Source organism: Anoplophora glabripennis, unplaced genomic scaffold (genome assembly GCF_000390285.2).
Source record: "Anoplophora glabripennis isolate ALB-LARVAE unplaced genomic scaffold, Agla_2.0 scaffold1023, whole genome shotgun sequence".
Lineage (NCBI taxonomy): Eukaryota > Metazoa > Arthropoda > Insecta > Coleoptera > Cerambycidae > Anoplophora > Anoplophora glabripennis.
In genome coordinates this window covers 97,045-108,573 of record NW_019417101.1, presented here as the reverse complement: position 1 = coordinate 108,573, position 11,529 = coordinate 97,045, and the positions used below count along the sequence as shown (strand labels likewise).

Genomic DNA, 11,529 nt, shown 5'->3' with positions numbered 1-11,529 from the left:
CCCCACGTAGGTCTTTGCCCCCCAGAGTCCCCTACGTAGGTATGTGGGCTAGGGCTTCGCCCCTAGCCCAGNATCACCTTCCACGCAGACCGCAGCCATCTTATCCCTAACGACCAATCACCTTCCACGCAGACCGCAGCCATCTTATCCCTAACGACCAATCACCTTCCACGCAGACCGCAATCATCTTATCCCTAACGACCAATCACCTTCCACGCAGACCGCCGCCATCTTATGACGTCACATCCTCTGCAGACCGCACCCATCTTATCCCTAACGACCAATCACCTTCCACGCAGACCGCCGCCATCTTGTAACGTCACATCCGCTGCAGACTGCAAGGTGGTTCCTTACTAGCTCTTTAGGAAACTAAGGTGGTGTCGGTGTCCTTACTGATAACGCCAAGTACTACTACTACTGATAAGCGTTTGCTGCCCTCCAACACCGAAGCGTGGGGCCCTGAGGCGAAGCTCCTCGCGGGAGCCTAACTCCGGCATACCTACGTTGGGGTACACGCGACAGCGTATCCCCGACATGGAGTGACCTACGCGGACGGCGTGGGTGACCTGCGTGGGGACCCCAGGGGGCAAAGTCCTAGGTGCGGCGAAGCCCTTCGCTCGGAAGGCAACCTACGTGGGGATACCTGCATGGGGGCCCTAGGGGGCAAAGCCTTGGGTGGGGGTCCTAGGGGGCAAAGCCTTAGGTGGGGAGGTCCTAGGGGGCAAAGCCCTATGTGAGGATACCTGCATGGGGGCCCTAGGGGGCTGCTCGCTCTACTTGCAACGACATCTACTGATAAGCGCTCGTCCGCGTTAGGTATTAGGAGAGAGCGCTGTGGCTAAGGCACCCGCTTAATGGGGCCCATGACGACGGCGGCAGAGCCCTATATGGGGACCCGTGACTGGGGGGCGAAGCCCTAGGCCTACCTATGTGGGATAAAGACATACATGGGACCCTAGATGGCAATGGTCTGGGCTAGGGGCGAAGCCCTAGGCCACATACCTACGTGGGGGACTCTGGGGGGCAAAGACCTACGTGGGGGACTGCGGGGATGTGGGGGTGACCCTGAAAGCGAGGCCGGGCTTCTCGGGAGGCAGCTCCTCGAATGACCTTGAAAGGTACCATTTTCGCTAATTTGAACCTCCATAAGAAAATACATGGGATTTTGGCTCCGTATGAACATAGCTATACTACTATAAAGACAGTCATAACTCCCTTGGGACATTATAGATTCTATAATTCCCTCTACCTTTCACAAGTAAAAATAAAATAAAAAATGCTAATATACATATATGTGTATATATTTATGAAATGAAAACTGAACCATATTTTATTTATTTGCGTCATTACAAATAATAAATGTACAATTTTGAAATGTTCCCTGAAAATTACTACCGCCACTGGAAACAATTTCTTCTTTTGTATGGCTGGAGCTTCTGTTCACTACAGTCGAGGTACCTGCCTCTTCTAATGGCAAAGTAGACAACATACGCGCCGTTTTATTTCTCAATTCGATGCTATCCTCCAGATACCCCTCCGCCACCGTGGAACTTTTCCAACCTCCGTGTCTTTTTAAGTTAGTCATAGTTGCTCCTGCATTAGCTAGAGCAGTAGCAGAAGTGCGACGAAGGCAATGTCCCGTATAGGAAGATGGGTTTGGCAATCCTAAATACATTGCGATTTTGCTGGGAATTTTCCCAAACATGTTTTTTCCAATTGGCTGAGATGTACATTTATTTTGTCGGAAGCGCAAAAAAAATCGTTCAATACCTTTAGGACGCAATGACATATAAAGTCTTAATAAAGGCAAAGCAGAGAACTCTTTTTCATCCACAATTGTAAATTTCTTCGATACACCAGTTTTACTTTCCGGTACGTTCACTACCATAACGGAATCCCGGTCCTCTATATCCGATATCTTCATATTCAAAAGTTCCTGACTTCTGCATCCTCCAAAATAACCCATAATCAAAACAACCTAAAACAAAAAAAGGAAATAAATACACACAAAAAGGAAAATAAGAAAAAAATTACCTTATGCAATAAATGAATTTCATTAGGAGCGTTCTTTAGAAATCTGATAACATCATTAGGAGATAAAACAGCAGACTTTTTCGACTTATAACTCTTACTCTTCCGTTTCAAAAAAACCTCTAGTTCATTGAACTTGGCGATATCTCGTTTCGTTATCTACCGAAAAACATAGAATATTCCTTACCAATTCTTGAAAATATGCCAGTAATACAGTTTCAGTGGCATCTTTTGGCATAACATTATTCCGCCCTCGGGACATAAATAACTATAAAAAGCGGGAATATCAGAAAGTAGGTGCAAGTTATACATTGTGTAAAAAAATAACTAACCAATTCTTACAAATTAAATATTCGATAACTCAGCTAATTGCAGGACAGAGAAAGATAGATCAATAACGTTCTGCTTATTAATACATGAAACTATACCTACTATAACTAAAAGAGCGTTTAAAAATTTGCTTGCGCTGATAAGGTATGTTTAATATATGTTTTCTGCGAATGTTTTAATTATGAACGTCAGTTCTGAATTTAATTTTCCTATATAAATATGGAGGGGCTTTAAATTTCAAAATTTTGTAACAGGAACAAGTTAGATGTAAGTATCTTCTATTGTACATATTGAGCCAAGATAATTCCCTTAGTTTGTGTGAAATTCTTTGTGTGCGTCTAATTTCAAATATAAATCTAAGACACGAGTTTTGCAATTTTTATAAACGTTTAGAATCGATAGTATCCCAACACGGACCATACACATTATCACAGTAATTACACATAGTGTCTGTGCGAATATATCATTTTCAACACAGAATACGCTTTCTCTTTAAATCTAAGATTATAATCAATAACAAGACCTAAATTTTTTGCCGAATCTTTAAACTCTATATTATCATCATTAATTTTTATCATCAGTCTATCCAATAAGTTAGCTCTAATATTGTTACCACAGAAAAGCAAGGCAACAGATTTTTTTGGGTTTACTTTTAACAAATGATTTTAGACGCAGATGCTAAGTTACATAAATCATTATTAATTAAAGTTAGCATGGACTACTTCAGAGGGATTAAAAGAATAGTAAAGTTGTGTATCATCCGCATACATATGATATTTACAATAAACCAGCGATTTAATAACATTTAAAGTGTAGACAGAATATAGCAACCCTAATATACTTCCTTGTGGTACATCAGACAGCATGACAAGAGGTTGTGAAAACTTATTATCGAGTGATACTCGCTGTTTCCTATCACAAAGAAATGAGGTTATTAGCGATGATGCGGGACTTGTGAAACCTATATAATGAAAAATTGAATTGAGTATATCGTGATTAAGAGTGTCAAATGCCTTACTATAATCCAACAAGACCAGTACCATAGCTTCACTATTATCTCTTGACTTAAAAATATCATCTGTCAAATCAGAAAGAGCAGTTGAACAGCTATATCTACGCCTAAAACCAGAATATTTTTCCGGAAGGATATTGTTGGCACTTAGAAATCCAGTAATTTGCATTTCCATAAATTTTTCAATAATCTTACTCAATGCGGGTAAAATTGAGATCGATCGAAGATGGGTTGGCTCTGTTGGATTGTTAACCTTAGGAAGCGGAATGACGTTTGCACATTTCCAGGATTTAGGAAAATAACACTGATCTATATAGGGTGTCCCGAAATTCATGCAACAAAATTTGGTCACAGATTCTTAAGACAAATTTATGGGACCCGTATTTTTTATTTTTGTCATATGGCCCCCTCTTTCAGAGTTACAGCCCCCTGAAGTCCGCCCATAAGAATAATCTTTTTTTTATATCTCAGAACCCTGTTATACGAGAATCACTAAATTTAGTACACAGGGGTTTTATGACATGTGGAATCTGATGGTGCTACGTTTTTTGGCGGGGAACCCCCTTAAGACAATTTTTCGTGGGCCCCCTTGTCTTTAGAACCAAAAAAATTTGGTCGCATATTTAAATTTTTTAAAAATTATCAGTCCACTAGAAAGCCATTAAATTTAGAAACTTTTTGTCTCTTTATACTTTTTCGTAAAACGCAATGTTTTCGAGAAAAATGACAAAATGTGATCGAATGCATATCGTGATTCGCCATTTTCCTCAAAAACATTGCGTTTTACGAAACAAATATCAAGAAACAAAAAAGTTTCTAAATTCAATGGCTTTCTAGCTAATTAGTAATTTAAAAAAAAAATCAAATTTGCGACCAAATTTTTCTGGTTCCAAAGACAAAGAGGCCCACGAAAAAGTGTTTTAAGGGGGTTTCTCGCCAAAAAGCGTAGCACTGTGAGATTCCACATCTCATAAAACCCCTGTATACCAAATTTAGTGATTCTCGTACAACATGGTTTTAAGATATAAAAAAGACTTCTTAGGGGCAGATTTCAGGGGGCTGTAACTCCGAAAGAGGGCGGCCAGTTAGCAAAAAGAAAAAATACGGGTCCCCTAAATTTGTCTTAAGAATCTATGACCAAATTTTGTTGCATGAATTTCGGGACACCCTGTACATGCATTTATGATATGCATAATATAAGGTATAATATACGGGCAATATATAAGTATAAGTGTTATATTTAAATTATCACATTCAAATACTTTAGATTTCATATTTTTAATTATATGCATTATCAAATTATCAGTTATAGTGTCAAAATTAAACGAATTATCAACTATTTTATTATTTTTATAAAAATTTATCAGTTCAACATCAGGCGCAACAGTATTGCATGATGATTCAATGAAATATTTATTTAACTTATCAACATCCCTTAAATTTTCAGGTATATTTATATATTTTGCATATATTTAATCTTTTCAATTCATCCCATTTATCTTTAGCATTAGAGTTTTGAAATTTATAAGAAAGGTATGCTCTTATTTTCGGCCCTGATGGCACAAGTTGTTAAATTTCTATATTGTTTATAAGAGGCCCAAACCTCAGGAGATCTGGATAGTCGATACTTTTTAAAGGCCTTATCACGTAAATTTTGCATTAACTTGATGTTATCAATGAGCCACGGGCAATAAGTATTCTTGCGAGAATTAGTAACTTGCAAGGAAGCATGCTTGTCAAATAAGTTAATTATATTTGTAGTTAAAAACTCAACTTTATCATCAATACTGACTATATCAAAAATTTCCTGTAGATGTAAGTTTTCCAAATCACGTTGAAATAAATCCACATCAATTCTACGCAAAGCCCTGTAAGTAATACTTGTAACTATAGGTTTCAAATGATTAAATATTAAATTACAATATGTTAAAAAATGATTCGACACATGAACGTCTTTCACACCATACTCAGCAATATTATCAGAATTATAAAAAATTAAGTCAATCAAGGAAAATGAAGTACCTATCCGAGTGAGTAGGTTCTGAAATAATCTGCTCCATATTGAAAACTCTTGTAATATTTATTAAATTAGACGCATTTCTTGAATTTAACTGAAACATATTAATATTAAAGTCTCCAAAACACAATATTAGATCTTCCTGAGCATAAAAATTAGCTAATATATCTTCAAAATAATTAAGAAATTGTGTGCAGTCAGTATTGGGTGTTCTATAAATAGTACCAATAATAATAGTTTTCCCAAAAAAATCTAACTTTATCCAAACATCCTCAATGAAATCTATATTCACTTAAAATCACCCTAAATTTAAATCCGTTCTTTATATATAAACCAACTCCCCCAGCATGCTCCGGTCGATCTTGCCGCACAAATGAATAATCGTTAATTTGTACTTTATCATCTGCAATGCCATTATGTAACCAAGTTTCTGTAATTCCCACGATATCATAATTAGAAGTAATTAAAAAATCTTTAAAAGTATTTTAAAGATTTTTATTTTGATTTTTAAAGATAAAGATATTTATCATTAAAAGTTGACTTTTACATGATATTTGTTAAGTGTCAAAACAACAGTTTTTTGTCTTCAGAACGTAAAAGTTTTTTACATCAGCCTACAAAAATCAATGAAATTACAGTTGATAGAGATTGTTTACTAAAACTTGTTTGTTGCACTGGTATCGTTACTGAGAATATTTGATATTAAAATATATGCAGTAAATTGTAGTTGGCATACATGTCAAATAAATTCATTGTAAATGTGAAAATTTTCTCTTCATATTTTTAGTAATTTTTGAAGTATGAGATACAGTTTTCAAAAATATGTTGTTTGATACTCGATTGCGAAATTCTTTTACATTCTCGAATGATTTTTTGAAAGCTTTCAGTCTCGAATGCAAAAATCTAGCATAAAACATAACCATTTTAATGATGCCATAGTTTACTATACATTCTATTTAAAAAAGGTAACTTGTCCTCATTCAAACAGTATGGATTACGTTAGAAAACTAATTGTCATCTGTCTGGGAAGATATTTGTGTACAACTATTATTGTCACACTTTTTTGTAGCTCTATTTATAACGAAGCTATGTGGATTGAAAAATGAGAAAATTAATCATTTTTACTGCAGCACTAAATCTAATTTAACGCACAAAATTTGCTTTTCGATGTTGCCAAATTTTCGGCCGCAATAATATTCATGAAATGTAAAATAACCGACTTATATATGAATATATATATATTAAAATGTATATGACGTCAGCGCCTCTACAGCTAAAGTGCTGAACTAATCTGACCTTATTGCGGCCGTGGTTTTTGGTATATTTCTTGTAAATATTTGAATAACTTAAAACGACATCTAGCTAGTAAATATGAATAACATAGCAAGTTAAATCGTTTTCATGGTAAAATCAATGATCGAATTATTGCGGCCGGTATACGGCCGTCGTTGAAGCAATAATGTATGTAATTTGCTCCATGTATGGCCGCAATATTATGCGCTAGATATATATATATATATATATATATCCACTTTTGNAATATTATGCGCTAGATATATATATATATATATATATATATCCACTTGTGGGTCAGACAGGACGTTGCCCTACTCTAACAAGTCGCTAATCACGTGAAGATCCCACCACGACTTGTGCTAATCCGGTCGGGATCGAGGCAACAAAAGCGAAGTACATTCCCCAAAACCGGCAGTTTCTATCCAGAACTCAATACATACAAGGTCCACCAGCAGTAAGTAGTCTCCACCGAAGCCCTCCAAGCATAACCAGTGAACCTAGTAAGAATTATTTTCCTTTTTAATTATTTTCCGTTCCGACCGAGTACAAGTCCGAAAAGATTTGTACGCTTTTAAGTGTAGTATTACTGCGGGCCAGAGAAGAATATTTTTGGTATCCCGCAGATAAATTTCACCTTCCTTCTCAACCCACACGACAGAGCACCCGTGAGATTCGGCGTGTATACTCAATCTTCAAGGAGCCTTCGTGATTACTTCAGAGTTGCCCGGTGTCCCACACCAGGATTTACGCAGAGTAATAGGGGATATGCGAACTAAGACCTAGTGGTTCGGCGTGTATACCCAATCTTCGGGTCGTTCCCATATAGTATACGTACGGTTCAGACCGGGAAGCGTTGTATACTGAGAGTCCGACTACGTCGGCCACCAGGACATATAAAACTTGAAAGACAGTACAAATTGCAAAGCGAGTTACTTCGGATTCCGTTTTACCACCTGTCACCACCTAATTTTTCCGCTTTGCACCGCTTGGGCTTTCTTCACTGGTTGTTGCTACCGCATACCGCTTGTTAATTTTCCGTTGCTTGCTGGACCGCATTGCCGTCATTAAACCGCCGACCTGAGTGTAAATTAATCCGAAATTCGTCCGTATAATTTTGTTTTATTTTCAGAACCAACGGGGACCGACAAAAAATGTATTAATATCTGTTTTCTTATCAGCACCTTTCAAAATCGAATTCTTTTACTTAAATCCGTGTATTATTGCAAAATGGTAATGTTTTATTTTTAACTTTATCCGTAAATCATATATTTCTTTAGTTGTATAAAAAAATCTTTAATTTCTAGTCTTCTCTCTATCACCGTTATGTTGTATAATTATTATTCATTTAGCCGATTTAGACGATTTTTGTTTGTACAAAGCTTTAAAATTTTCATTGCGAATAAATCTAGTAAAGTTAATAGGTGTATTTCTTTCAAAACCGAAGTAGACTGATAAAATTCTGAACCAGCAAAAACGCTGATACCGTTTTGTCGAAATACACAAATAATTCCGTTTAATTTTATATATTTAAAATAAAACTACACTGAGAAAACTACTCTCTGCCGTTTTAACCCAAAAGAAATACAGCTGACCCCTGGAATTGTAATTTTCTTTACTGCAGCCACCTGTGCACTTTACTCTAAACCGAGGGTAAGGGTTACGTGGAGTTTCCCCCACGTAAAATATAGGGAAACTAGCGCCCGAGACTAACCGAGTATAGCAACCGGAGTTCGTGCCTGTGACGTTACTCATTCCCCCTGGCCACCAATCACCGCCGCCGATACATTCCGTTAGGCGAAGGAGCGGAGCGTCACGAAAATCGGCGTTTGAATAGGGACGCCTGTGACGTCTAAAAACAGTAAATAAATTGTTAAACAATTTTTCCGTTTAGAGTTCAGTCAAAGGAATAGAAGACCGTTACAAAATTTACTGCCCGAGTAGGGACGCGAGAGTTATTACAAAAGTCTGTTCCCGAAAATTAGTTAATCATACCGAGGGTGGACAAAATTTAAGCGTTTCAAAAGTGACGCTAGATTTTACAGACCTTTCCGAATTAGCCAAACGGGGTGCATATACCATAGATAAAATAATCAAAATAACTAAAAAGAGAAAACCGACCGACCGCGAGCGCGTTACAAACATACCCCAAAATATACACGATAACCGGTTAGATTCCTTCACACATACACACACAATCACACAACATACAACTGCATTTATTAGATAATTATGATGATTTCCTGTTAAACAAAAGTTTTATTTTTCATTATAATGAACATGGAAATTGATTTCACAATTATTATTCTGATAAATTTGAAAACCTTCAAATGGAAGTCAACGCGACGCTTCTTTATGCTAGACGTTAGTTATAAATTTCTACAAAACAAACACACTTATTACCTAGCAACCACCTTGTGACTTGATGTTTTCATTTCTTTGGCATGTCCATATTATTTGTGAAAATTGCTTTTTAAATAAAATGAATGAAACTGGTGTAACGAAAACCGTTGAACGACACACGGCCGATACGTAAATAACGTCCTCGGTGGATTATAAACCTCGGCTACGCTACGCTACGCCTCGGATTACAAACTCCACCTCGCCATTTACTTGTCATTGGCCTTGTAACGTTAATAACTATAATCTACGGTGTCATTATGACAGATTCCTCATTATAACAAATAAAATAAACAAAAACAAAGTTAGTCACCACTTTTATTTATTGTTAACTATAAAAAATTCAACATTTATTTATTGTAAACATTAATTTTTTAAATGAATTCCAGCAGATGATAAGTGGGTTGTATTTTTAGAAAGTAAGTTTATTTCCCGAGTGCTTTAATTTGTTGAAGGGCCATCAATGCCTGAAACGTTATCTAAAATATTAGAGGTCACTTTCTTCTTATTTCCTTTGGAATCTTCTATATAGCTTTCTGCGAGAGCAACGGCGACTGCACCAACCACCGTGCCTCTTAACAGTTAATAAATCAACTCCTGAATCTGCAAGCAACGACGCAGATGATCTACGAAAACAATGTATATTGTTGAGGATTTGGGAGACCCAGGAACAATGGCGTTTTCCCAAAAGTATTAATGCTAACTGGCTGCTTGATGCATTTTCCATTTCTGTACCCCACAACAAGTCGAGTATGATCTGTGTTGCTTGGCCTCATCGATGTACAGGGTGATCCACAACTTATGCAAAAAAATTTGGGAATAGATGCGGCATGAGAAATGGAGTCAATATTGTAAAAAAAAATTTGTAAAATCCTTATAGTTTCTGAGAAAAAAGTTATAGCACATTAAACCACTACATAGCTGGACAACTTTAGTCTCTAGCATCATTCGCAATACGCGTGGAGAGCCATGTGACTCCTAATACTGAAATCCGTCGTTGCGGTAGTTTTTACCTGTTATCTGTGGTATTTACATCAGTTTTTTAGTAGTTAGTGTCAAAAATGGCTTGCGTGTATAGCAACTCAGAGTTGATGGATATCGTTTTAATTTATGGTGAAGCAAGACAACATTTGTATTATGGTGAAGTATTTGTGTTATGGTGAAGCAAGACATCATTTGTGTTAGTTCGTAGAAAGTGAGTAAGACGGACCCAAATGTGTTTACACGTGAGTGGATAAAATTTTGAACAATTGCTGTTGCAGCATCGGGTATGTCAAATGATTTTATTATTTAAAAACACAAATTAATTTTATTAATAATTAATAAAGGCAAAAGCATTTGAATTTGCCGATATAAAATAGGTGCGATAAAATTCTATTTACATATTTCTTTCCTTGCGAAAGTTTTTGTCCGTTTTTATCACGCCGCCATACCGGTCGCATTGTGCGAGGTCAGGTTTTACAGTGGACCAGTTTCCAGTGCCGTGCAGAAGTGTATTTTTAAATCAATTTCGAACTGACCTTTTTGATTTTTTCTTTACAAAATTGTATTTGTAAGGGTCCCCTGTACATCCAGAATTTTTTTTTTGGATAAGTTCTGAATCACCCTGTATATCTTTGAGCCATTTCCACCATATTTATTCCATCAATGTTTCCGTGTGATGAAAAAATTTCGTGATATCTTTGTTTTCGTAAACGGAATACTAATTTGAATGCATTGTTCTTCATCTTTATTTTGTCAGTTCAGTACGCCCGCAAGCACCTGCAAGCCCCACTATCAATGTAACATTTATCATAAAATGAGTTATATCGCCGGCTTCCAGCAAAAATCGAGTTGTTTTCTTTTGTTAAAATCTTAGATTTTTTTGACCGAAATCCTTCCGATTTTCTTTTTAGTAACGCGATTAAATTGACTAATATCCGTATTTTTCTTCATTGATATAACTGAACCTAGTATAGAATAATATACCCAAGGCGACGAAGCCTTGCTATGTTTTGAAAGATATTTGAAATATGCCAGAAGAAGTTTTTTATTGCTGCTATTCTTGATTCCTTTCCCTTTACACCAATCTTCAAGGTTTGCATAACTTTGCTTGTACGTCTGTTTTGATATTTCGGGAAGTAGAACATTGACAACGCTTTGCGCAATGTTTTCGATCTCGGAATCAGAATGACACATATCCTTTTTCACTAAAACTGAACCTATGACACAAAATTGGACGCCAATAATGTTACCAGGACATCGTCAAATAAAAGCACCTAATAATTTTGAATTTCAATGTATGACAACGTTTTTGATATTTTAAGATAAATCGAGTCTGCAAATAAAATCTATTTGGACCGTCATAGATTAAATTTTGATCATTCAAAATGAACTTTGTTAATAAAACTTGTGTAATTAAATCACTCATTATAGTGTTCATATCGAGTTAGTGTCATTAATAACT

The 11,529-nt window shown here is 36.4% G+C and overlaps 1 protein-coding gene across 1 annotated transcript; it reads right to left on the bottom strand.

Moving 5' to 3' along the window:
* Positions 1-1,209: 1,209 nt before the first annotated feature.
* LOC111692148 lies at positions 1,210-11,261 on the bottom strand. The gene is made up of 3 exons (XM_023455922.1): positions 10,953-11,261; positions 2,035-2,190; positions 1,210-1,978 (listed from the first exon to the last, which is right to left on the bottom strand). The coding sequence occupies exons 1-3, from the start codon at positions 11,259-11,261 to the stop codon at positions 1,331-1,333; spliced, it is 1,113 nt and encodes a 370-aa protein (XP_023311690.1). The 3' UTR covers positions 1,210-1,330.
* Positions 11,262-11,529: the final 268 nt, after the last annotated feature.